Source organism: Pleurodeles waltl, chromosome 5 (assembly GCF_031143425.1).
Source record: "Pleurodeles waltl isolate 20211129_DDA chromosome 5, aPleWal1.hap1.20221129, whole genome shotgun sequence".
In the NCBI taxonomy this organism is placed as follows: Eukaryota; Metazoa; Chordata; class Amphibia; order Caudata; family Salamandridae; genus Pleurodeles; species Pleurodeles waltl.
The window spans coordinates 1,864,862,431-1,864,888,375 of record NC_090444.1 but is presented as its reverse complement, the minus strand read 5'-3'; the positions used below and the strand labels follow the sequence as shown (position 1 = coordinate 1,864,888,375).

The following is a 25,945-nucleotide window of genomic DNA, read 5'->3' as shown; positions in this document are numbered from 1 at the left end:
CCTACAGACCCGGCTTTCATCACAACACAGCTGCCACCAGACTCTGTTGTTGTAGGAGCAGCTAGGAAAAGGGCCAACTCTCACACATCTGGAGATGCACCACCCCCAGATAAAGAAAGCCGCAAGTTTGATGCAGCTGGTAAAAGAGTCGCAGCACAAGCTGCAAACCAGTGGCGCATCGCGAACTCCCAGGCACTACTTGCGCGCTATGACAGAGCCCACTGGGACGAGATGCAACATCTCATTGAACATCTGCCCAAAGACTTCCAAAATAGGGCAAAACAAGTGGTTGAGGAGGGACAGGCCATCTCCAACAACCAGATCCGCTCCTCCATGGACGCTGCAGATACAGCTGCACGGACAATTAATACATCTGTAACTATCAGAAGGCATGCATGGCTCCGAACGTCTGGATTTAAACCAGAGATTCAACAAGCAGTTCTCAATATGCCTTTTAATGAAAAAGAACTGTTCGGTCCAGAAGTGGACACAGCGATTGAGAAACTCAAAAAAGATACGGACACTGCCAAAGCCATGGGCGCACTCTACTCCCGGCAGAGCAGAGGGAATTACAGCTCATTCCGTAAAACGCCCTTTCGAGGGGGGTTTCGGGGTCAAAGCACACAAGCCAGCACCTCACAAGCCACACCGTCCAGTTACCAAGGACAGTATAGAGGAGGTTTTCGGGGACAATATAGAGGAGGGCAATTCCCTAGAAATAGAGGAAGATTCCAAAGCCCCAAAACCCCTACTACTAAACAGTGACTCACATGTCACTCACCCCCTCCACACAACACCAGTGGGGGGACGAATAGGTCATTATTACAGAGCATGGGAGAAAATCACTACAGACACTTGGGTTCTAGCAATTATCCAACATGGTTACTGCATAGAATTTCTACAGTTCCCTCCAAACATACCACCAAAAGCACAAAATTTAACAACACACCATTCCAATCTCCTAGAGATAGAAGTGCAGGCACTATTGCAAAAGAATGCAATCGAATTAGTGCCAAACACACAAATAAACACAGGAGTTTACTCACTGTACTTTCTGATACCAAAGAAGGACAAAACACTGAGACCAATCCTAGACCTCAGAGTAGTCAACACTTTCATCAAATCAGACCACTTCCACATGGTCACACTACAAGAAGTATTGCCATTGCTAAAGCTGCACGACTACATGGCAACTTTAGACCTCAAGGATGCTTATTTCCATATACCAATTCACCCATCGCACAGGAAATACCTAAGGTTTGTATTCAAAGGAATACATTACCAATTCAAGGTACTGCCTTTCGGATTAACAACCGCACCAAGAGTCTTTACCAAATGTCTAGCGGTAGTCGCTGCACACATCAGAAGGCAGCAAATACATGTGTTCCCATATCTAGACGACTGGCTAATCAAGGCCCATTCGTTAATAGAGTGCTCAAATCACACAAATCATATCATACAAACCCTCTTCAAACTAGGGTTCACCGTCAATTTCACAAAATCCAAAATTCGGCCACGCAAGGTACAACAATACCTGGGAGCCATAATAGACACATCAAAAGGAGTAGCCACTCCAAGTCCACAAAGAATTCAAAATTTCAACACCATCATACAACGCATGTATCCAACACAAAAGATACAAGCAAAGATGGTATTACAACTCCTAGGCATGATGTCATCATGCATAGCCATTGTCCCAAACGCAAGACTGCACATGAGGCCCTTACAACAATGCCTAGCATCACAGTGGTCTCAAGCACAGGGTCACCTTCTAGATCTGGTGTTAATAGACCGCCAAACTTACCTCTCGCTTCTGTGGTGGAACAACATAAATTTAAACAAGGGGCGGCCTTTCCAAGACCCAGTGCCACAATACGTAATAACAACAGATGCTTCCATGACAGGGTGGGGAGCACACCTCGATCAACACAGCATACAAGGACAATGGAACGTACATCAAACAAAACTGCATATCAATCACCTAGAACTTCTTGCAGTTTTTCAAGCACTAAAAGCTTTCCAACCAATAATAGTTCACAAATACATTCTCGTCAAAACAGACAACATGACAACAATGTATTATCTAAACAAGCAGGGAGGGACGCACTCCACGCAGTTAAGCATGTTAGCACAAAAAATTTGGCATTGGGCAATTCACAACCAAATTCGCCTAATTGCACAGTTTATACCAGGGATACAAAATCAACTCGCAGACAATCTCTCTCGAGATCACCAACAGGTCCACGAATGGGAAATTCACCCCCAAATACTGAACACTTATTTCAAACTCTGGGGAACACCTCAGATAGACTTGTTTGCGACAAGGGAGAACGCAAAATGCCAAAACTTCGCATCCAGATACCCACACAAACAATCCCAAGGCAATGCCCTATGGATGAACTGGTCAGGGATATTTGCTTACGCTTTTCCTCCTCTCCCTCTCCTTCCTTACCTGGTAAACAAACTCACTCAAAGCAAACTCAAACTCATATTGATAGCACCAACTTGGGCAAGGCAACCCTGGTACACAACGCTGCTAGACCTATCAGTGGTACCCTGCATCAAATTGCCCAACAGGCCAGATCTGTTGACACAGCACAACCAAAGGATCAGACACCCAGATCCAGCATCGCTGAATCTAGCAATCTGGCTCCTGAAATCCTAGAATTCGGGCACTTACAACTTACCCAAGAATGTATGGAAGTCATAAAACAAGCAAGAAGGCCATCCACCAGGCACTGCTATGCAAGTAAATGGAAGAGGTTTGTTTGCTACTGCCATATTAATCAAATACAACCATTACACACAACTCCAGAACATGTAGTGGGTTACTTGCTTCACTTACAAAAATCTAACCTAGCTTTCTCTTCCATTAAGATTCACCTTGCAGCAATATCTGCATACCTGCAGACTACCTATTCAACTTCCCTATATAAAATACCAGTCATTAAAGCATTCATGGAGGGCCTTAGGAGAATTATACCACCAAGAACACTACCTGTTCCTTCATGGAACCTAAATGTTGTCCTAACTAGACTTATGGGTCCACCTTTTGAACCCATGCACTCCTGCGACATACAGTTCCTAACCTGGAAGGTGGCATTTCTCATCGCCATTACTTCCCTGAGAAGAGTAAGCGAGATTCAGGCGTTTACTATACAGGAACCTTTTATACAACTACACAAAAATAAAGTCGTCCTAAGGACCAATCCTAAATTTTTGCCAAAGGTTATTTCACCGTTCCATCTAAATCAAACAGTGGAACTTCCGGTGTTCTTTCCACAGCCAGATACCGTAGCTGAAAGGGCACTACATACATTAGATGTCAAAAGAGCATTAATGTATTACATTGACAGAACAAAGAACATCAGAAAGACTAAACAACTCTTTATTGCATTTCAAAAACCTCATGCAGGAAACCCAATTTCAAAACAAGGTATAGCCAGATGGATAGTTAAATGCATCCAAATCTGCTACCTTAAAGCTAAACGACAGCTGCCCATTACACCAAGGGCACACTCAACCAGAAAGAAAGGTGCTACCATGGCCTTTCTAGGAAACATCCCAATGCAAGAAATATGTAAGGCAGCCACATGGTCTACGCCTCACACATTCACCAAGCACTACTGTGTAGACGTGTTATCCGCACAACAAGCCACAGTAGGTCAAGCTGTATTAAGGACATTATTTCAGACTACTTCCACTCCTACAGGCTGATCCACCGCTTTTGGGGAAATAACTGCTTACTAGTCTATTGCAGAACATGCGTATCTACAGCGACAGATGCCATCGAACTGAAAATGTCACTTACCCAGTGTACATCTGTTCGTGGCATCAGTCGCAGTAGATTCGCATGTGCCCACCCGCCTCCCCGGGAGCCTGTAGCAGTTTGGAAGTTACCTTCAATTATTTATATATGTATCATCTCAACCTTAAATAAGTGCATACTTAGTCACTCCATTGCATGGGCACTATTACTACAATTCAACTCCTACCTCACCCTCTGCGGGGAAAAACAATCGAGGATGGAGTCGACGCCCATGCGCAATGGAGACAAAAGGAGGAGTCACTCGGTCCCGTGACTCGAAAGACTTCTTCGAAGAAAAACAACTTGTAACACTCCGGCCCAACACCAGATGGCGAGCTATTGCAGAACATGCGAATCTACTGCGACTGATGCCACGAACAGATGTACACTGGGTAAGTGACATTTTCATTCAGCAAACATATGGTTAACAACGACTTATGATCCTAATCTCAGCAAGTTAAGGTAAGTACTGGACACTGATCAGAACCACACCAGTAGGTCACTCAGGGCAGCACTGGGGCGGCTGGGTGCAGGGGTGCAGTAAGGTATCGGGTGCCCAATGGTTGTCAATGGGATTTGGTCCTTGTGAAAACAGGCTGCTGGCTGTGGCTAGGGAGCTAATCAGGGACAACAAGCAGGTAAGTAGCAAACGTGGGGTGCTCGCAGATGTAGGTTCACCTTTGGTCATATTCTCCGGGCCCAGGGGCAACGGATGCAAGGGTATCCTTAGGTTGTGGGTTTCCAGACTCAAGCTCATGGGAGCTGGGAGACTTTGTTGGCACCGGTGACCCACCTAAAATTGGGTCGTGGATGACTGGTACAGTGGTTGCTGGAATTGTCTGGTTTTATCTCACCACAAGGCCACGGGAGAGTGGGCCTGCGCTGAGGTTGCAGGAGACTTGTGTGAGTCCAAGATGTGTGCGACCATGCTGGACTCCGACTCTGGACAGCTGGGGAACCTTGCTGGCACCGTTTTTGTTGCTTCACCTCGGGTGTCAGGTCTTTGCTGTTCCAGAGGCTGCAGAGTCCTTTGTTGAGGCTTTGTTACAGAGCAGGTCCGCTGGGCACTGGAGTCTTGAGTCTATGGATGGAAGGCAGATAGTCGTCCTGCAGTTGAGCCTCCAGAAATCCAGGACAAGTTGTCTTTCTGGGGAAAGTCAGTTGAGGTCCGCAAGCAGGCCGGTGGGGCTGTTACTAGGTCATCTAAGATACTTACACCTTATACCAGGTCCAGGTATCCCCTATTAGTGAAGTGTAGTCAGTGTCTAGAAGCCAGGGCTCTCTAGAGGTAGCTGTAGATGGATGAGCAGCCAAGACTTATCTAGGAGACATGCAAAGCTCATGCAATACCACTGTAGTCACACAGTACTCACACTCATGAAAGAAAACACTCAGTGTTACTAAAATAAAGGGTCTTTATTACAGTAACACAGACCAAAACACTAGATGGGCAACCCTCCAATAGGAGGTAAGAAATCACACTAAATATGTGCACTACTAGATATCAGCAGTAGGCAGAGAAAGTGATAGAAAACAGTGCAAATGCAAATAGACAATAGTGACCCTAGGGGAGCCCAAACCATGTACTAAAAAATGGAATGCGAACACAGGACCTTCACCTAGGTAAGTGGAATGTGTAGAGGGTCGATGGGGTTCTAGGAAACCCCAAAGGTAAGTACCACAATATCCCCTAGCGACCAGGAGGAAAGGACCACCCAGAAGGAAAAAAATGCAACACCCAGACAAGACTGCAAGAAAACCAGCCGTGGATTCCTGAAGAGGCAGACCTGTGGAAGAAGGGGACCAAGTCCAGAAGTCACACAAGAGTCCATGAGGAGTAGGAGCTACCACCCACCCAGCTGTGGATGTAGGAGTTGGTCGACGGTGAGACAAAGACGGCCAGGAATGCAGCCCTGGCGCAGGTGAAGAGTTCCTTGAGGATGCTGTTGATGTCCCACGCCAGATAGAAGATTGCAGTCAGTGGCGTGGAAAAGCAACCAACAAGCCTTGGCAAAGGCAGAAGTCGCGGTGAAGCAAAAGTGGAGCTGCTGGGGACCAGCAAGGTCCAGGAGAACTCAACCTACTGGGGGAGTCCAAGAGGGACTCTGAGCAAGGCAGAGAGTCTACAGAAGAGGAGGCAGCCCCCACAGGATACCCACTGGATGAGGAACTAGGAGTCAGTCACAGAGGAGCCCACGCAGCACTGCAGGAGAAGAATCCCATGCTGCAGTAGAAGGACGCAGAGGACTGTGCGTTGCGGGAAGGGGAATTGAGGGCTGGGGCTACACAGAGCCTGAAGATCCCTTGTAGAAGATGCAAACAAGCCTTGGCAGCTGCAAGAGACATGGTGCCCCGGGGTACTGTCCTGCGTGGGAAGGCAAGGGCTTACCTCCACAAAGTTGGACAGCTGGCAGAGAGGATCAAGAGGACTACTCCGGACTACCACCTGTGATTCAGGATCCACGCAGCTCAGTATGCGAGGAGATCCATGCAGCTGGTCGTTGTTGCTGTTGGTGCCTGCAGATGCATGGGAGTGACTCCTTCACTCCAAGGGAGATTCCTTCTTGCGCAGGCTGAAGACTTGCCGCCCTCAGATGATGCACAGCCAGGGAAATGTTGCAGAAGCTGGAAGGAGCTGTGGAAACAATGTTGCAAGCCGAGTCTTCGCCGTGAATGCAGATTGTCGGTTCCTGAAGGGTCCCGTTGCGGTTCCAGTGGCTAGAAGTCGAGGTAGAGGTTGCAGAGGTGTCCTGCTGGAATCTTTCAAGCCGAATCTGAGGACCCTCCCAAGAGAGAGACCCTAAATTGCCCTGAAAGGGGGATTGGTCACCTAGCCAAGTGAGCACCTATCAGGATGGGGCTATGACCTCACGTGCCTGACCTGGTCACTCAGATGCTCCCAGAGGTCCCTGCCAATCTCGGATTCAAGATGGGAGAACCCAGCGGCCCTCTGGAGAAGCTTTGGGCACCACCCCTGGGGTGGTGATGGACAGGGGAGTGGTCACTCCCCTTTCCATTGTCCACTTTCCTGCCAGAGAAGGGAGTGGGGGTCCCTGAACCGGTGTAGACTGGTTTACACGCAGAGGGCACCAAATGCGCCCTTCAAAGCATACCAGTGGCTTAGGGAGGCTACCCCTCCCTAGCCATGTAACACCTATTTCTTTCGTAGGGGATTTCCATGTATAGTCATAAGCACTGAATAGTTCCGCCCGCCTGCGGGGACCCCGGAGCACTGTTCTGAAAATGTCTCCTTAAGTGTTGATGATCGCCTTTCTTCAGGAAGGCCTGCAAAGTCTCTTAAGAATGTCAATATGCAGCCTAAAGGAGAGGCTACAAAGGCCGAAATTCTTCATCCTACTTGGTTGAAGAAAAATAAAAATTGTACTGTCAGATGAGACATCCCAACCCCTTGCTGTTGAATTTGGCAGCATCACTCCTGAACAAGTGCAAAATGGTCACCTTAACCTTCCTCAAGACTGCATGGACGTTCTAAGAGAGGCAAAGCGACCTTCTGCAGGCAGGCAGAACTATTCAGCATATATGACTCATGGAAATACCCCCATGAGAGAACTGGAGTTACAGGTTAGAAACTATTCCTTCCAAAGGGACAGGGTGTTACCCGCCTCTCTCAAAGGAAGTCCTTTTTTCTGCCTTCCTGGGCTTGAGCTGTTCAAGCAGTAGGAGGACAGAAACCTATCGAGGGGTGGCAGCAGCTTGGGCTGCCCGGGAAACCCGTGCAGGCTTGTAGGAGCAATGATGAGGGGGTCCTCAAAGAAGCCCCCAGAGTGCATGGACTCATACTTCCAATACTGGCAACAGTATTGGGGTATGATTCCAAACATGCCTAGGGTCAGAGTTACCATTATGTAACTGGACATAGGTAGTGACCTATGTAAAGTACACCCATAAAATGCCATCCCCGCACTCCCGAAGTCCATGAAAATGGCTCTGGAGTTCGTGGGGGCACCTCGGCTAGTGCAGGGCTGCCATCACACACAGGTGCCTGCACCCTGCCCTCCTCTGGGCTAGGAGGGCCTGCCATAGGGGTGACTTACAGTGACCTGGTGGTGAAAGGGTGCATGCACCCTGTCACGCAGGCTGCAATGGCAGGCCTGCAGAACCCTTTGCATGGGGTCCCTATGGGTGCATAATTCAGGCTGCAGCCCATGGGGGGATCCCCTGGTACCCCAGTGCCATGGGTACCATATTCTAGGGACCTACATGGGAGCACCAGTATGCCAAATGCAAAGTTGAAAATGGTACAAGTTACCAAGTTAGAAGGGAAAGAGCATAATCACTGGGGTCCTGGTTAGCAGGATCCTAGTGAACACAGTCAAACACACTGACAAACATGCCACAAAGTGGGGGATTGGGGGTGGGGGGTAACCATGCCAGAAGGAGGATACTTTCCTACAAGGTGGGATTCCTCTGTGTCCTTTTTTTTTGTTTTTGTTGTAGGTCATCAGGATCTGAGTTTTATGGTTCAGGGGTGCCACCTAAATACTCAATTTAGGGGCATTACAGGGAGTGTCAGGTGGTAGCCAATGGGCACACCACCTTTAGGGTGACTATACCTTTTCCATGACCCCTTCGCTGGGAAATTGGCATAACTCCAACCCTATTGGCTTAATTCCTTCCAAACAAGATGGAGGAATTTAAAAAGTGGTGTCCACTTCAGTTCATACACCCCTTCCTCCCCCAAACGAAAGAGGATGAAACTAATCTTTCCCAAGAGAGTCTTCATCTTCTAAGTAGAAGAATGTGGAAAGGCCATCTGAATTTGCATGGGCAGTCCCAGGTCTATGTTCCAATGTAGAGTCCATTCTGTTTAGGGAGATGGCCGCCGTAATAGCTTTGGGGGGTGGGGTGGGGCGGGGGGGGGGGATCACCTTTCATCTGTATAAGCCATCTGAGATTCCTGTGGTCAGTTTGAACATTGAAGTGAGAGACAAACAAGTATGGCCTCAACTTCTTCAGGCACCAAACCACAGCAAAGGCCTCCCTCTCTTATGGCATTCCAGTGCTGCTCTCTAGGGAATAAGCTACTGCGAATGAAAATAACAGGTTGGTCATGGCCATCATCATTGATTTGGGACAGGATTGCTCTTATTTCTCATGTTCAGAGACGTTTGTCTGCACTATGGACTGCTTGTTATTATCTGGAGCTTTTAGAGCAGGTGCTGAGCTCATTGCTTTTTCAGGGTGTCAAAGGCCTTTTGACAGCCCACTGTCCATTTTACTTTCTTTGGCATTTTCTTGGAGTTCCTTTCTATGAGAGAGGCCACAATGGTGTTGTATCCTTTCACAAACCTCCTGCAGTACCCTGTCAAGCCAAAGAATGCCCTGACTTGAGTCTGGGTTTTTGGAGCTACTCAGTCCAGAATTGTTTGGATCTTGGCTTGCAGTGGCCTCCTCCTACAAGGTGGGCCAGTGCCCTATCTGGCATTTACTTGCCTTGATAGTGAGGCCTGCACTTTCAGTGCCTCTATGACCTTTCTCAGCTGGATCAGGTGTTCCTGCCAGGTAAAGCTAAAGACAGTTATATCATCTAGATATGCTGCACTAAAGTCTTCTAACCCATCCAGGACTTTGTTCACCAACTGTTGGAAGGTGGTGTGGGCATTCTCTTGTCCAAAGGGCATAACAGTGAACTGATAATTCCCCTCAGGAGTGGGAAATGCAGATTTTTCTTTTGCTCCAGGGGCCAGACATATCTGCCAGTACCCTGATGTGAGATGAAAAGTGCTGAGATATTTGGCTGTCCCTAACCTGTCAATTAGTTCATCAGCCGTAGGAATTGGGTGTGCAGCTGTTTTTGTTACAGCATTGAGGCCACTGTAGTCCACACAAAACCTAATTTCTTTCTTTCCATATCTTTCTTCCCACCTTGGGAATGAGGCTTGGGGACTAAAACCACAGGGCTGGCCCAGGGGCTTTTGGAGTGCTCAACTAAACCTAATTCCAGCATCTTGTTGACTTGAGCCTTGATGCTCTCTTTGACATGATCAGACTGTCTGTAAATTTTATTTTGGCAGGTAAGCTGTCCCCAGTGTCGATGTCATGTGTGCACCAGATAGTCTAACCAGGGTTCAAGGCGAAGAGCTGAACATACTGCTGCAAGACTTCCTTACAGTCAGCCTGCTGTTGGTCAGTGAGGGTGTCTGAAAAGACCACTCCTCCAACTGAGCCATCTTTTGGGTTGCTGGAGAGGTGATCAGGGATAGGTTCACACTCAGCTTCCTGTCCCTTGTCAGTGACCATGCGCATGGTTATCTCAGCTCTGTCGTCATATGGTTTGAGGCGGTTTATATAGATGACCCTTTTGGGGCCACTGTAAGAGTCGAGGTCCACTAGGTAGGTTACTTCCTGGTGGCTTTCTAGGATAGGGTTCACTCCACTTGTCTTGGAAGGCCCTAGGAGCCACAGGCTCTAACACCTATACCTCCTGCCCTGGTTGAAGCTCCACCAGTACAGCCTTTTGGTCATAACTGAGCTTCTGGAGCTCGTGGCTGACCTCAAGGTTTTTGGAAGCTTTTTCCATGTACTCCGCCATTATGGAATAAAGGCCAGGCACATAGTCCACTACATCCTGTTTAGGTTCTCTTAGAGGTCTCTCCCATCCCTCCTTCACGAGACAAAATGGTCCCTTTACAGGATGCCCAAGCAGAATCTCAAAGGGGGAGAAACCTACTCCCTTCTGTGGCACTCCTCTGTAAGCAAAAGGTAGGCATGGAAGTAAGCCATCCCATCGCCTTCTGAGTTTCTCAGGGAGTCCATCAATCATCTCTTGTTGAATCTTACAACAAGGCCATTGGTTTGGGGTAATATGGGGTAGTAAACTTAAAGTTCACACTACATTTGGCCCACATATGTTTCAGATAGCCCGGGATGTGATTTCAGGTAGATTGCAAACGTGGGTTGCTTGGGGACGTACATGCACCTTGTGGTCCTTTTCTCCAGAGCCCAGGGTCGATGGATGCAGGGGTGCCCTTTTGTGTCGGGTTTCCTCGTCCAGTAGCACTCGCGGTCATGGGGTCCTGAGTGTTGAGGCTACAGGCATCGTCAGGTAGTGCAGCAGCGGTGGACCCAGGATGAACTCGAGCTCAGGAGACCTGGGGGATGTCATTGGCACTGGTGACCCACCTGGGTAGAATGGCCAGTTCCATGATCGTCACAACCGTAAAAGGCATGGTTTTTGCCAGATGATCAGAACTTTGTCCCTGATCGGTTTGCACCTGAGGAAAGGCAAATGGAAGCAAATAGCAGTTGTGGGGGAAGGAGCTGAAGCCTAAGAGGCAGCCATAGATGCAACCTTGAATGTGTCCGATGCGGGACTCCACCAGCTTGCAGTGGACCAACATACACGCACATGGCTGAAGAGTAGCCCTGCTGCTTGGAGTTCGAAAGTAAGATCCTAGACATGCCCTTCAATTGCATTTGGGACAGGCGTGTGTTGTTTAGTGTGTCCGAAGTACCCTTTCTCTGTCATTCTAGACTGGGCCGAGTCAAAACTCACACTCTCCAAGAGCGGGCTTCATTATGCCTTTAAGAGTTACATCTTCAGGTTGTTTGCTGATTTACAAATTAGCCGTGTCAACTGCTGATGTTTCTGGACCTGACGCCTGCCTGTCTGATTTCCTTGCAGATTTTGTGGCATTCCACAGGACGTCCCTATTGGGTGCATTGGCACATGGTGGAAATTATTGGGTCTGGCGATCAAGCTGAAGAGAAAACACAAGACAAGGTGTCCAAGGTGTCTACATTCACGGAGAGTTTGAAGGTATCAACCGGTGAGTCCTGCACTCTTGTCACGTGGGATGATCTATGCTTCAGTTTTATTGTTTGCCGTAGAAGTTGTGAGAGGTGCTATGTTGGCATTGCCTAAACAAGACTGAGCATAACTGAATTAAATGTAAAATGCCTTCAAATTGTAGTAAATCAATATAGGGGTCATAAAGGCTTTTTAAAAAGTTGTGGTTAAAATGCATTTTGTGTGTTTTTACAAAAAGGTTGTGGTAAAGTCGTATTTTTTCTCAGCATTGTTGATTTTTAGGTTTCACCACAGTGTTTCCGCTCAGCAGTGAATTCAGGCTGCTGATGAAGAGAAAAGCCGGCGTGTAGAATGTTGCTAGCAAAGTGCACAACCTGTTGCTATGAGAGCGGGAAAGTGGATCTTTCCACATGAATAGCAAGGAGCCCCTGGGCAGCAGTGCACTGCATGCACTTCCTCCTTGCTGTGGGGATGCACTTGTGGAGGAAACGCAAACGCCTCAAATTCCTGCCCACGTCCTCTTGCGGCTGCTGCCTTCCCTACCCCCTCCCAGGAACCACTTTGGCCTCCTCCCCTCTCATGATACCTTTGCACGCCCTCTTGATTACTGCGCGGTTTACCTTTGATTTGGATGTGTGGATCCTAATGTCTCACAGGGTGTGTTGAAATGATTGTGGACAATCCTGTAACAAAAGGCTGTGACTGTTCACTACCTCAAACTATTCCCCTTTGCACACACAGTTCATCGCCTGTGTCTATTTATTCAGTCTTCTTCAAACCTGCTTTCATTGTCAGGAAGTTGGATATCAGCCTTTCCATGCTCTGGACCCGTACATCTTAATTATCCTAGCTGTTGGGGAGTCTATCCGTGTCCTACTGAAGCCTTCCCGAATTGCCACAGGCTCCATTCTCCCTCAAGTCACATGGGTAATAAATTGCGTAACTGTTGATGTGTCACCTGAATCGATGAGCGTCCGGAACTAGAACAGCATTGGGCTGAGAGGCCTGTCCCCCACCCTGCCTGTTGTGCAGACAAGAAGGGCAGTCTCTGAGCTGTTAGTGTGGCAAGGCACCAACAATAAATTAATCTTTGGTGATCTAGAGTTGCGGGCTGACCCTTTTTCAGGTAAGAGGGATGGAACCTGTTCTGCTATTGATCACCAATGCCAGATAAGAGCACTCGGTCTGGCATGCATTGCCAAGATGCCCATTCATTCCAGGAAAGCTGAGGGTACACTGAAGCTGAAATAAGCCTACCCAGTTGGCGTACTGCAACAGGAAAGGTCACTGAAGACCCCTCCACCGCCAGACCAAACTTCAGCAACGCCATGCCCAACGTAGCTGACTCGATGAAATGAAACTCCACTCTGACAAAGCGAAAGTGCTGATTTTTGGGAGAAACTCATCCATATGGGACCATAGCTGGTGGCCAGCCAAACTCTGACCTACTCCCATGCCTACAAACCAAGCTTGGAAATCTCTCCATCATCCTCGACAACAAATTGACCTTGAAGCAAGAAATCAATGCAGGCTCCTCCTCGTGCTTTCATACCCTCTTCATGCTCCGTAGAATCTTCAGATGGGTTCCAGTCAACGCCAGGAAAGTAGTCCCCCAGGCCCTCATCACCAGCCACCTCGACAATGGCAATGCACTCTACACCGGCATTGCCTCCCAGCTACTCAAGCCTTCCGACCACACAGAACACGGCAGCCTGACTTATCCTGGACCTCCCCAAAGAGACCCACATCACCCCCCACCTCTGAAACCTCCACTGACTCCGCATCCGGAAGAGATGCCAGTTCAAGCTCCTCACGCATGTCTATAAAGTTTTACACGATCAAGGACCAGCCTACATCAACCACTGGCTACGCTTCCACCAACCTACCAGCCACCTGTGCTCCTCCTCGCTGGCCCTTGCACACCACCCAGAAGCTGTCGCAGCGGTGGCTGCTCCTTCTCCTACATCACCGCCGAGGGCTGTAACAACCTGCCCCCCACCTCCGAACAGCACCCCCACTTGCGGACTTAAGGAAGAGACTCAAGACCTGGCTCTTCGACAGAGACATCGCACCTTATTATCCCCGGGGGTGACCGTGCCACACTCTACAAATACTGATTGATTGATTGAGTTGCGCCATGGGGTGAATCCTCTGCTCTCAACTTGTCCTGTATTAGTGAAATTGTCTGACCTGGTGCAGAAAATGTGAGCAGCACATAGTCAGTGTGTGACTGTAGCTGAATACTTGTACAGCCATGTGTGGTTCTGGCCATAGCGAAGGCCGCCGTACATGTGCTCAGTGCAATGTGTTTTTCACTGATGTATGAAAATCAGGCGTCTGCATTCACGACAGTCCCCGTCACCATAGTGGCATCCCTGGCAACATTCTAGCAGTGGAACCAAGGTGGTAAACCTGGCAAAGTGCTGTCAGTGGAACAATTGTGCTGATCACTTACAATGTGCTGACCTGACACATTGCGGGCTGCCTTGAATGGATGTTCCCACGGCGCGTTTGTAAATAATTCTGAATATGTTAACGTTGAGTCAATCTCAAAGAAGAGGAGAACCAGTGCAACTGAACATATCTAACAGGTATGTTACATGCTTCGTGTATGAAGTTGGCTCTGTATGTACTATCTCAAAGAGAGAGATAGCATGCACAGAGTCCAAGGGTTCCCCTTAGAGGTAAGATAGCGGCAAAAAGAGATAATAGCAATGCTCTATTTTGTGGTAGTGTGGTCGAGCAGTAGGCTTATCAGAGGGTAGTGTAGGAAGTTGGCTCTGTATGTACTATCTCAAAGTAAGAGACAGCGTGCACAGAGTCCAAGGGCTCCCCTTAGAGGTAAAATAGTGGCAAAATTAGATAATTCTAATGCTCTATTTTGTGGTAGTGTGGTCGAGCAGTAGGCTTATCAGAGGGTAGTGTTAAGCATTTGTTGCACACACACAGGCAATAAATGAGAACACACTCTCAAAGACTTTACTCCAGGCCAATAGTTTTTAAATAGAAAAATCTCTTTTCTTTATTTTTTAGAACCACAAGTTCAAGATATGAAGTAAATACATAAAATGCAAGGTACTCCACACAGGTAAGTTAGGAACTTTGAATTAGAGCAATAGCATACACAGTTTTTGTTAAAATGGCAATAAGCTATTTTAAAAGTGGACACAGTGTAAAAATCAACAGTTCCTGGGGGAGGTAAGTAATGGTTAGTTTGCCAGGTAAGTAAAGCACTTACAAGTTCAAGTTCCTGGAAATAGGCAGCACACCGTTGGGGGTTCAAGGCAACCCCAAAGTTACCCCACCAGCAGCACAGGGCCGGTCAGGTGCAGAGGTCAGAGAGGTGCCCAAAACACATAGGCGCCTATGAAGACCAGGGGTGCTCCAGTTCCAGTCTGCCAGCAGGTAAGTACCAGCGTCCTCGGAGGGCAGACCAGGGGTTTTTTGTAGAGCACTGGGGGGGACACAAGTAGGCACAGAAAACACACCTTCAGCGGCACAGGGGTGGCAGGGTGCAGTGTGCAAAGCTGGCGTCTGGTTTTGTATAGTTATCAATTAAGGGACCTGGGGGGGGTCACTCTAGCGGTGCAGGCAGGGCACAGGGGGCTTCTCCAGCCAGCCACCAACTGGGCTAGGCAGATGGTCGTTTAATGGTCACTCCTCTGCTGAGGTTCGGTTCCTTCTGGTCCTGGGGGCTGCGGGTGCAGTGCTTGGTCCAGGCGTCTGGTTCCTTGTTACAGGCAGTCACGGTCAGGGGAGCATCTGGATTCTCTCTGCATGCGTCGCTGTGAGGGTCCAGGGGGGTTGGCGTGGGTTACTCATGTGGTCGCAGTCGCCAGGGACGCCTCCCTTGGGTGTTGGTTCTCTGGAGCTCAAGCCAGGGGTGTCAGACGTAGAGGGTGAAGTCTCACGCTTCCGGCAGGAAGAGTGAGTTCTTTAAAAGTTGCTTCTTTGTTGCAAAGATGTTGCAGTGGGTGAACAGTGCTGCTGATCTTGGGAGTTTCTTGGTCCTTCGGGTTTCATGGCAGTCCTCTGAGGCTGTGGGATGCGTCGCTGTTGCAGTTTTCTTCGAGTCAGGAGACAGGCTGGTAGGGCTGGGGCCAAAGCAGTTGTCTCCGTCGTCTCTGCAGGGCTTTCAGGTCAGCAGTCCTTGTTGCAGGAATCTGATTTCCTGGGTTCTGGGGTGCCCTTAAATACTGAATTTAGGGGTGTGTTTAGGTCAGGTGGGCAGTATCCAATGGCTACTGTCCTGGAGGGTGGCTACACCCTCTCTGTGCCTCCCCTCTGAGGGGAGTAGGGCACATCCATAATCCTATTGGGGGAATCCTCCAAAACTAAGAAGAGTGGATTTCTAAAGGCAGGAGTCACCTCAGCTCAGGGCACCTTTGGGGCAGTCCTGACTGGTGGGTGACTCCTTGTTTTTCTCATTATCTCCTTCAGCCTTGCCGCCAAAAGTGGGGGCAGTGGCCGAAAGGGCAGGCATCTCCACTAGGTGGGATGCCCTGGGGCACTGTAACAAAAGGGGTGAGCCTTTGATGGAACTTCCCTGGTCGCAGGACCCTTGGTACTACTTGTACCTTATATAAGGGACTTATCTGTGGGCCAAGGGTGTGCCAATTGTGTAACAATGACACATTTTTAAGTGAAAGAACACTGGTGCTGGGGCCTGGTTAGCAGGGTCCCAACACACTTCTCAGTCAAGTCAGCATCAGTATCAGGCAAAAGGTGGGGGGTAACTGCAACAGGAACCATTTTCCTACACTTATCTAAACTCTAAAAACCCAAGATGAATGTTTCCCCCATTACCCAGGCTTTGAGGAGAGGCTTGGACAAGGCGAAAGTTACTGATTTTGTGAATGCTTTTGGGGGAGGAGGTGTTCTTTAACATTTTCTTTGTCCTCCTCTCTGTAAGCATTTTTTATTTTTAGTGTTTGCGTGGTGATACCCCAGCATTCCCCGATTTCCCACTTCCTTTGACAGTTGGTAAGCTATGTCATTTTCTTATTGCAGGTGATTAGTTGACCACTGCACTGTAGTACGACAATAAGTGACCGTTGTTTAAGCAGGCTAACGTTTCTTACTGTCACATTCCTGTCTTATTCTCACAAGAGCAGACTCATAGACTCTGTTACTTACTGTATACATTTGTACACTAAATATTGAGCAGCAAGTGCTTGTGCCTGTTTGGGTCGCCTTTAAGATTAGAGTGCTGCATCAGTTCTGATTGGCTACTACAGAGGATTTAAACTGGCCTCGTGTTCACCTTTGAATTCCTGAAGAATATGTGCACCCAGATAAAGGAAGGGTTGAATTAAGGACCTGAAGATTGGCTGCTCTCTTAGAATTTGGTACTTAGCTTGGGACTGCTGCTGAGGTTTGCATTGCTTTGATCTGAGTACAGATGCTGATAACATACGTTATCCTCTAAATACACCAAGGCACACCTTTTTTTGAATGCTGCTGTGAGGATTACTACTTGAAGCGTGGAGTGCTGCTGGTGCTGGAGACGTGCTACTGCCCAGTCCAGCCCACAGTAACACTCAATGGGGTTTCGAGCTCTTGCCCGAAATCTGCTGAGGAAGAATGAAGAAGAGCCCTTGTCGCCAGGAGTTAGAAGAAAGAATTCAAGTGCTCTTGCAACAAGCTCCTGTGCCCTGCAGTGTGGCTGCTGCACTCCCCTTGAGCCCCATGCTTCCCTGTGTGTACTGACTGCGAGCTTGGGCAAGTGGCTGCTGCGCCCTTCAGATAGCCACAGATCTTTTATGGTGCGAGTGCAGCTTGTGCGATCAGTCAGTGCTCTGGCTTTATCCAGATTGGACAACGACAGTGCCAATTATCTTGCACCCATGAATACAGACTTTATACGCTTGTAACCAATACAGAGTGCAACTGCTTGCCTGATTAGCTTTGTTACATGTAGGGCTGAACAAAGTCTAAATTACGCCTGTCATTGTGCCTCTATGTAAATAGGAATTGTTAGCTGTAAAAATGTACAGCAAATGTTGCAATTTGTTGTAAATTTGTACAGCAAATTAAGCCATTCTCACAGGAGCAACAGAAGACAAGCGACTGTTTGCGGCACTCATCTTTAAATGGATAACATATAGTGTAAAATAACAAATTTGTGTTTTGCCTAATTATTCGTAATTTTGCTGTACTTTTGTGTAATTATCCAAACCAAATTATGTAATATGTTGCACACCCCTAGTTACAGAGTCATCTATCCCATCTTCAGGCAGCTGCATTGGCTGACTGTACATAGGAGGGGTAGTTTGAATGCAGTGTTAATCATATACTGAGGCATCTGCCTGGGTTACTTTGACTTTATGGCCCCTGAGCTCACTTTGCACATATTTTCAATTGCTTTAGGTTCAACACAGTGGTTTCTTCTCTCCCTTCTTAGACCTAGAAGAATCACTTTTGGGGACAGAACATTTTCTGTTGCCACCACAAAAACCTGAATTTCTCTCCCATTGAGCCTGCACCATTTTAGTTCACTTCTAAAAATCCATGTATTCAGTCTGTAGTATAGGCAGCCAGTTGCTTCTTGGTTATTGTTTGAATGTATATAATGCTACACAAGTTTTGTGGAAAACTTACTGGCCCCTTCCCCCGCTCACACATCCCTTGTGGGTAATGACATCAGTGAGCGTGCCCAGGGATGCACAGCATTGGGCAGTATGGTCGGTGACAATGAACCTTAGGTCCAAGTAAGAAAACATGCTGCCTCATGTTTTGGCCTTCTCTGGACACTAAGGAAGATTTTTGCCGGCTTCCCTCTGCCGCTCGAACCGTGATCCAAGGTCTTGTCTCGTCATGACTATGGCAGCTCAGTTTATCTAGATCAGGCGATTGCAGATAGTCCAGAATGCTTCAGCGCACACTGTTGAAGATCTAAAAGCATCACTTGGTCTCCTCTTGCAACCTTGCATTGATTACTAGTGCACAAAAGAATACAATTTATATTTGAATCTTTGTTTGGCCCACAGAAAGATGCACAGCAAAAGTTCACCTTTAAACCAGAGGTTGCTAACCTCTTACATCCCCAAAAGATCACTGCGCTCTGTAGACCAAAGGCTTTTCTTAGTACCTAGATTTAAGAAAGCCAGAAGCGGGGGCGTTCTTTTGCCTTCGCCTATTTGGCATGTAAACATTGTAACTCCCTCCCTCTGTCTTTAAGACTGACCAGCGAAGGAACTACATGGCCGATGGCATGTGTAGCTATAGATACACATACTTTGTATAAGTCTGCCATCTAGTGTTGGGCTCAGAGTGTTATAAATTGTTTTTCTTCAAAGAATATTTTCGAATCACATGCTCGAGTGGCGATTCCTCTCGGAGATACTGCACATGGGCATCGAGTCCTTTGTTCGATTGTTTTCTTTCCATCCTCGAGTTCGGACGTGTTTCCTCTCCCACCTGTGGATCTCGGCTCGGTACTTCTGAACTTTTCTCTACCTTTTTCTATAAACGTTGGCATAGTTTTGATCGCATTTTTTTTTACTCTTATAGTCAATCTGATATAGATCGTCGGGTCGATTTCCCGCATTTAGGGGCGACCTCATCCTTCTTGGGCCTTCTTTAATGTCAGGCTTATTGAGCAAACTTTGTTTCGATTCTGTCCTCCGGCACAGATTGCACACCAAATGCTGGTCCGTGTATGGAAATTTGGCGTGACACTGTCTCCAGTTCACAGAGAAGAGACCTGCGATGCCTGTAGATCCTTTAGATTTAAGAATACTCTTTGGGACCAAAGAGCGCGTCTGTTAGATACAGCGTCCAAGTCCACAGACGATACACCAGACATCTTCGGAGAGGAGCACGCAAAGGACGAGCTGGGACAGCGCACAGTCTTATCCATTAGAGATTTAGATTCGATTTCGACATTGCAGTCCATACCACTGGGGCAGTATGTGAGTACATCAGCCTCATCGCACCAACCAAAAACAGTTAAAAAGACTCCTGTACTGGTCATCGGTCCTCCACTGCCTTCGGGCCATGGTCTGAGCTGAAAAATACATCTGGATGACCAACCTTCAGGTTCGCCGCAAGAACATCCAAGACCAAAGTGCATTCAGCACCGACCAAACAGACTACTACATCTATTTCAGTATGGAGCCGAAAACTGGACGTTTACATTTTGGAGGCAAAAAAATTGTACCACTTTCGGAGCCAACACTTTCGTTCTGAGTCAAACATTCCATATCAAAACCTTCAGAATCGAAAACCATCAGTAGCAAGCATACCACAGCTAAGGAGGAGTAATCTATTATAGAGTCTAATTTAGAGGTCATGAATGCTAAACAGCACAAACTTCATATACAGAAAGAAACAGGAAGGATCATAGCATCTTCCCCTGTAACCATTAAAAGAAAACTAACTTTTCAGGAGACTTTGGATGTTGGGCCTCCACCAAAAAAAGTCTCAAAAGGAAAAGGCTACAAAACAACCTCAGCCTTCGCCACCACATTCTCCTTTCCTTCGTTCTACCCCACCACCCTCACCAACATATTCTACACAGTTTTCTCCAGATACATTATCAGCATCACCTCATAGAGATGACCTAAGTGATGTTCAGCAAGATACAGATCCATGGGATCTATATGATCCTGATCCTATTCTTTCCAATGATCCAGATCTATACCCAGCCAGACCATCTTCCCCTGAAGATACCACTGCCTATAACCAGGTGATAGCTAGGGAAACTGTATACCATAGTGTTCAGCTGCACACACATCCCCTTGAAAAGGATTTCTTGTTCAATACATTAACATCTACTCATAAGGAATGTCAATGCCTCCCTGTGCTTCCAGGCATGATTAGACATGCGTCTGACAGTTTTAAAGAACATGTTAAGGCTTGGATCATTACACCTGGGGTTGATTTAAAAAGTACGAACCTGCACCCTCTGATCCAGTCTTTATCAGGACTCCATTACCACCTGACTTTAGTTGTGAGTGCGGCAAAAAAACAGGCTAATAGTCAGTCCACAAGAGATGCTCTTCCTCCAAACAAAGAAAGCAAAAAATTAAATGCAGTAGGTAAAAGGGTGGCTTCCCAGGTTGGAAACCACTGAAGGTTTTCAAATTACCAGGCACTGCTGGCGAGGTACAATGGGACCCTCTGAGTCGAGATGGAGGAGCTTTTACAGTATCTTCCCCTTTAACATCAGAAAAGAGGACAGATAGTTATGAAGTGACAAGCTATATCTAATAATGCAATTAGATGTGCTACAGACGCAGCTGATACAGCAGCAAGAGGGGTCAACACTAGCGTGGTGATTAGAAGGCTTGCTTGCTTAAGATGGTCGGGTTTTAAACCTGAGATACAGGAAGCTGTATGGAATATGCCCTTTGATAAGGAGCACTTATTCGGACCGGAGGTGGATACTACTATAGAAAAACTCAGAAAAGGTTCAGAGACCACTCGGGCTATGGGTGCACTATACACCACACCCACTGGAGGCATTTTTCGTAAGCCACAATTAAGAGGTGGGTTCAAACCATCAGCTACAGAACCATCCACCTCTCAACAGAAACCGGCCTCCCATTTCTATACCAGAGGCTCTTGCAGAGGATCTAATAATAGAGTAAGAGGGAAAGCATCTGCTTCCTCCACCTCAACAAAACAGTGACTTCTTAGAAATCCCCACAGCGCATACATCTCCTGTTGGAGGAAGACTGGCAAACCTTTATCCATAATGGCACAACATCACCACAGACCAGTGGGTTCTATCAATTATTCAACATGGCTATTGTCTGGAACTCATGTCCACTCCACCAAACCTTCCCCCTTGTTCACACAAACTCTCCGGACCATCTCACTCTGTTGAAGGAGGTACAGTCCCTTCTTCTCAAAAGGGCTATAGAACCCGTACCTACATCCCAACAAGGTCCAGTATATTCATTCTACTTTTTGATACCCAAAAAGGATGGTTCATTAAGACCATTTCTTGATCTCAGGACTCTCAATCTATAGATACTCTTAGAGCGCTTCCATATGGTCACTCTGCAAGATCTTATTTCCCCCACTACAGCAAGGGGGATTACATGACAGCGATGGATCTCAAGGATGCCTATTTCCACATTCCCATACATCCAGCACACCGCAAATATTGAAGATTTATCACTGCAGGAAAGCACTACCAATTCACGGGTACAACCATTCCGGCTAACAACATTACCAACGGTATTCACCAAATCTTTAGTGGTAGTTGCAGCATTCCTCAGAAGATGACACATACATGTGATCCCATATTTAGACGACTGACTAATAAAAGCCAATACAATTCACACTTGCCAGCAACACACTCTGTACACTGTCAATCCTCTACACAATTACCTCAAATCCCATTTTCAACCATCACAAATACAGCCGTATCTAGGAGGATTTCTGAACACTAGTCTGCATTAGCCTACCCAAACCTGATAAGGATTCAAGCCTTTCAAAATCTCATCTCTCAACTGCAACCCAGTCCTACTTATGCAGTAAAGTTAGTGATGCAACTGTTGGGATTGATGGCTTCCTGCATAGCCAAAGTTCCCCATGCAAGACTACACATGCGGCCGCTGCAGTAATACCTTTCCCAATAGCGGTCTAAGTCACGGGGCAACTTCAGGATCTAGGGGTGCTGGACCGCCAGACTCCATGCTCTCAGCAATGGTGGAATCCCACCAACCTTTCAAAAGTGCAGCCCTTTCAGGACCCTGTGCCTCAGATTACACAACAGATGCATCACAGATAGGTTGGGGCGCTCACCTCAACAAACCCGCCATACAAGGGGAATGGGACCCCATTCAACAGACTTATATCAATTACTTGGAATTACTGGCACTGAAGGCATTTCTGACACACATCAGTTAGTGTTACTACACACAGACAATATGACAGCAATGTATTATCTTCAAAAATAGGGGGGGCACACTCATTCCAGTTATTCCTTCTAGCTCAGACACTTCGGAAGAGGACAATTCACAATCGCATTCAGTTAGTGGCAGAATATCTCCCAAGAATGAACAATCAATTAGCGGACCTGTTAATCAAAAATGCTTTCGACTATGGGGGGCACCAAAGATAGATCTCTTCGCCGCTGCAGAAAACTCAAAATACCAAAGCTCTGCATCCAGATACCCGCGCCTGCAGTCCGAGGGCAGTGCTCTGTGCAGGAATTGATCAGGGATATTTGCCTACGTTTTCCCGCCTCTCCCACTCATACCATTTCTGATACGCTTACTGCAACAAACCTCACTCACCATGATTCTTGTAGCCCCCACATGGGCACTTCAGCCTTGGTACACAACGCTGTTGGATCTGTCTGTGGTTCCACATCACAAACTTCCAAACAGGCCAGATCTTTTGACTCAATGGAGGTCAAATCAGACTCAGTCTTGCGACACGGCTCCTGAGGTCGTAGAGTTTGGTTACTTACAACTTCCATCTGAATGTATGGACATTCTTAAAGAAGCACACAGACCTACAACTAGACAGTGTTATGTTGCTAAATGGAAACATTTTGTATATTACTGTCAACCTATAAACATTGATCCACTTAAAGCTTCAGTACAAGACATTGTCTGCTATTTTTTACATTTACAAAAAAACAAATGTAGCATATTCTTCAGTTAGGCTTCATTTAGCAGCTATAGCTGCTTACCTTCAAAACAGACAAAATCGTTCTCTATTTAGAATTCCTGTCATTAAAGCTTTTATAGGAGGCCTATAGAAGAGTTATTCCACCCAGAGTTCCTCCAGCTCCTGTATGGAATGATAATATTGTACTCACAAGACTTATCGGGTCCACCATTTGAACCCGTGCATTTACAGTTTCTCTCATGGAAGGTTGCTTTTTCAGTAGCCATAACTCCTTTAAGAAGAGTTAGTGAAATAAGTGTTCACTTTAGAGGATCACTTCTTCCAAATACATAAAGACAAAATAGTACTTAGAACAAATCCAAAATTCCTACCTAAGATACTTTCACCTTTTCATATTAATCAGTCAGTGGAATTGCCAGTTTTCGTTCCACAATAAGATTCTGTTGCTGAAAGATCTCCATACACTGGATGTTAAATGAACTCTTATGTACTACATTGATAGGACAAAAAGTTTTAGGAAATCAAAACAACTATTCATAGCTTTTTCAGAACCTCACAAAGGCAATCCAATAAAAAAAAAAAGGCTTATCTAGATGGATAGTAAAGTGTATTCAAACTTGCTATCTTAAAGCCAAAACACAGCTACCAGTAGCTCCTAAAACACTCTCTACCAGGAAAAAGGGTTCTTCTATGGCGTTTTTGGGGAATATTCCAATAGCAGATATATGTAAATCTGCTACATGGACTACACCACACAATATACTAAACACTACTGTGTAGATGTTTTAGCACGCCAACAAGCAAATGTTAGGCAGGCAATGCTTTGGACATTATTTCAAGCTACTCCAACATCTACAGGCTAGCCACCGCTTACTTAGGAGTGGACTGCTTTACAGTCTATGCACAGCATGTGTATCTGCAGCTACACTTGCCATCGAACGGAAAATGTTACCCAGTAGACAAAGTTTCGTGGCATTAAGTGCTGTAGATTCACATGTGCCTTCCTTTCTCCCCGGAAGCCTGTAGTCGTAGTACAACATATTGTAAATATGTACATACATTGCATAGACACCTCTCTCTTACTTACTGTCTACTTAAATATACATATATACACGCTTTACTTCACCCACTTGCGGGAAAACAATCTAACAAACAACTCAATGCCTATGTGCAGTATCACCGAGAGGAGGAGTCACTCAATCTCGTGACTCGAAAATATTCTTTGAAGAAAAACAACTTGTAATACTCCAAGCCCAACACTAGATGGCAGACTTATGCAAAGCATGTGAATCTACAGCACTCCATGCCACGAACAGATGTCTACTGGATAAGTAATATTTTCCTTATGAAACTTTTCAAGACCCACCTTTTCTGGATATATCTAAGTTCGATGGCATCTGTCGCTGTAGATACGCATGTTCTGCAATAGCTCGCCATCTGGTGTTGGGCCGGAGTGTTACAAGTTGTTTTTCTTCGAAGAAGTCTTTCGAGTCACGGGACCGAGTGACTCCTCCTTTTGTCTCCATTGCGCATGGGCGTCGACTCCATCCTCGATTGTTTTTTTTCCGCCATCGGGTTCGGACGTGTTCCTGTCGCTCCGAGTTTCGGAACAGAAAAAATAGTTAATTTCGGAAGATTTTCGTCGGTATTGTTGCGTTCGGGATCGGCATACTTACATTCAACACCGCATCGAAGATCGAAGAGCTCCGGTGCCCTTCGGGGTAATTTTTCGATCCTCCGTCGGGGCCTGGTCGGCCCGACCGCGTGCTGAAGAACGCCGATGGAACGGACCCCGTTCCGTTTCTGCCCCAAATGCCACAATAAATACCCCTACACAGACCAACACTTGGTCTGCAACCTGTGCCTGTCACCTGAGCACAGCGAAGACACCTGCGAGGCCTGTCGTGCGTTCCGGTCCCGAAAAACACTCCGAGACCGTCGAGCCAGAAGACTTCAAATGGCGTCCGCACCGACAGCCCGACGGGAGTTCGAGGAACAGGAAGAGGAAGGTACCTTCTCGATCCAAGACTCAGACTCCGAAGGATTCGACGATACACAAACCGTGAGTAAGACGTCGAAAACCACACAAAGAAACATTTACAAGGCCCAGGGGACGCCACTGCCACCAGGCCATGGCTCAACCCATAAAATCGGTGACCGACCGTCGGCACCGAAAAAGGCCCAAACAGTGCCGAGATTGTCCGACTCCGGTCGAGACACCGGCACGCAGCCTTCTCGGGACCGAGAAAGTGCTGGAGACAAGCCTCGACACCGAGATGCCGGTGTGGACACGGCTCGACACCGAGACAGCGGCACCGAAACAGATCGACGCCGAGAGGTTTCGGCCCCGAAAAGGAAAAAAGTCACCTCGGAGCCGAAAAAACACGCAGACAAAGTTTCGACGCCGAAACAAACTGCAAGCGACCCAGCTTCAGGCTCTTATACAGAAGAGCACTCGCTAACCTCCCAAATGCAGAAGCATAGGTTTGAGGAAGAGCTACAAGCAACTGATGCGGACCATACGCAAAAGCGTATCTTCATTCAGCAGGGGACAGGAAAAATAAGCACCCTTCCCCCCATTAGGAGAAAGAGAAGGTTGGAGTTCCAGACGGAACAAGCGCCACAACCAAAAGTGGTGAAAAGAGTTACACCACCACCCTCTCCTCCGCCCGTGATTAACGTTTCACCAGCACAAACGCCATCACACTCCCCAGCTCACACCACCATGAGCCAGGGTGACCAAGACCAGGACGCATGGGACCTATACGACGCCC

The 25,945-nt window shown here is 47.1% G+C and overlaps 1 protein-coding gene across 1 annotated transcript in view; it reads left to right on the top strand.

Annotated features, from left to right (window-relative positions):
- The window catches only part of CUL9 (cullin 9), a 576,404-nt gene that overhangs the window by 82,043 nt on the left and 468,416 nt on the right, over positions 1-25,945 (top strand). The window contains exon 6 of the mRNA XM_069236395.1: positions 11,454-11,598. Within this exon, the coding sequence (XP_069092496.1) occupies positions 11,454-11,598 (145 nt within the window). The remainder of the gene's footprint in view (positions 1-11,453; positions 11,599-25,945) is intronic.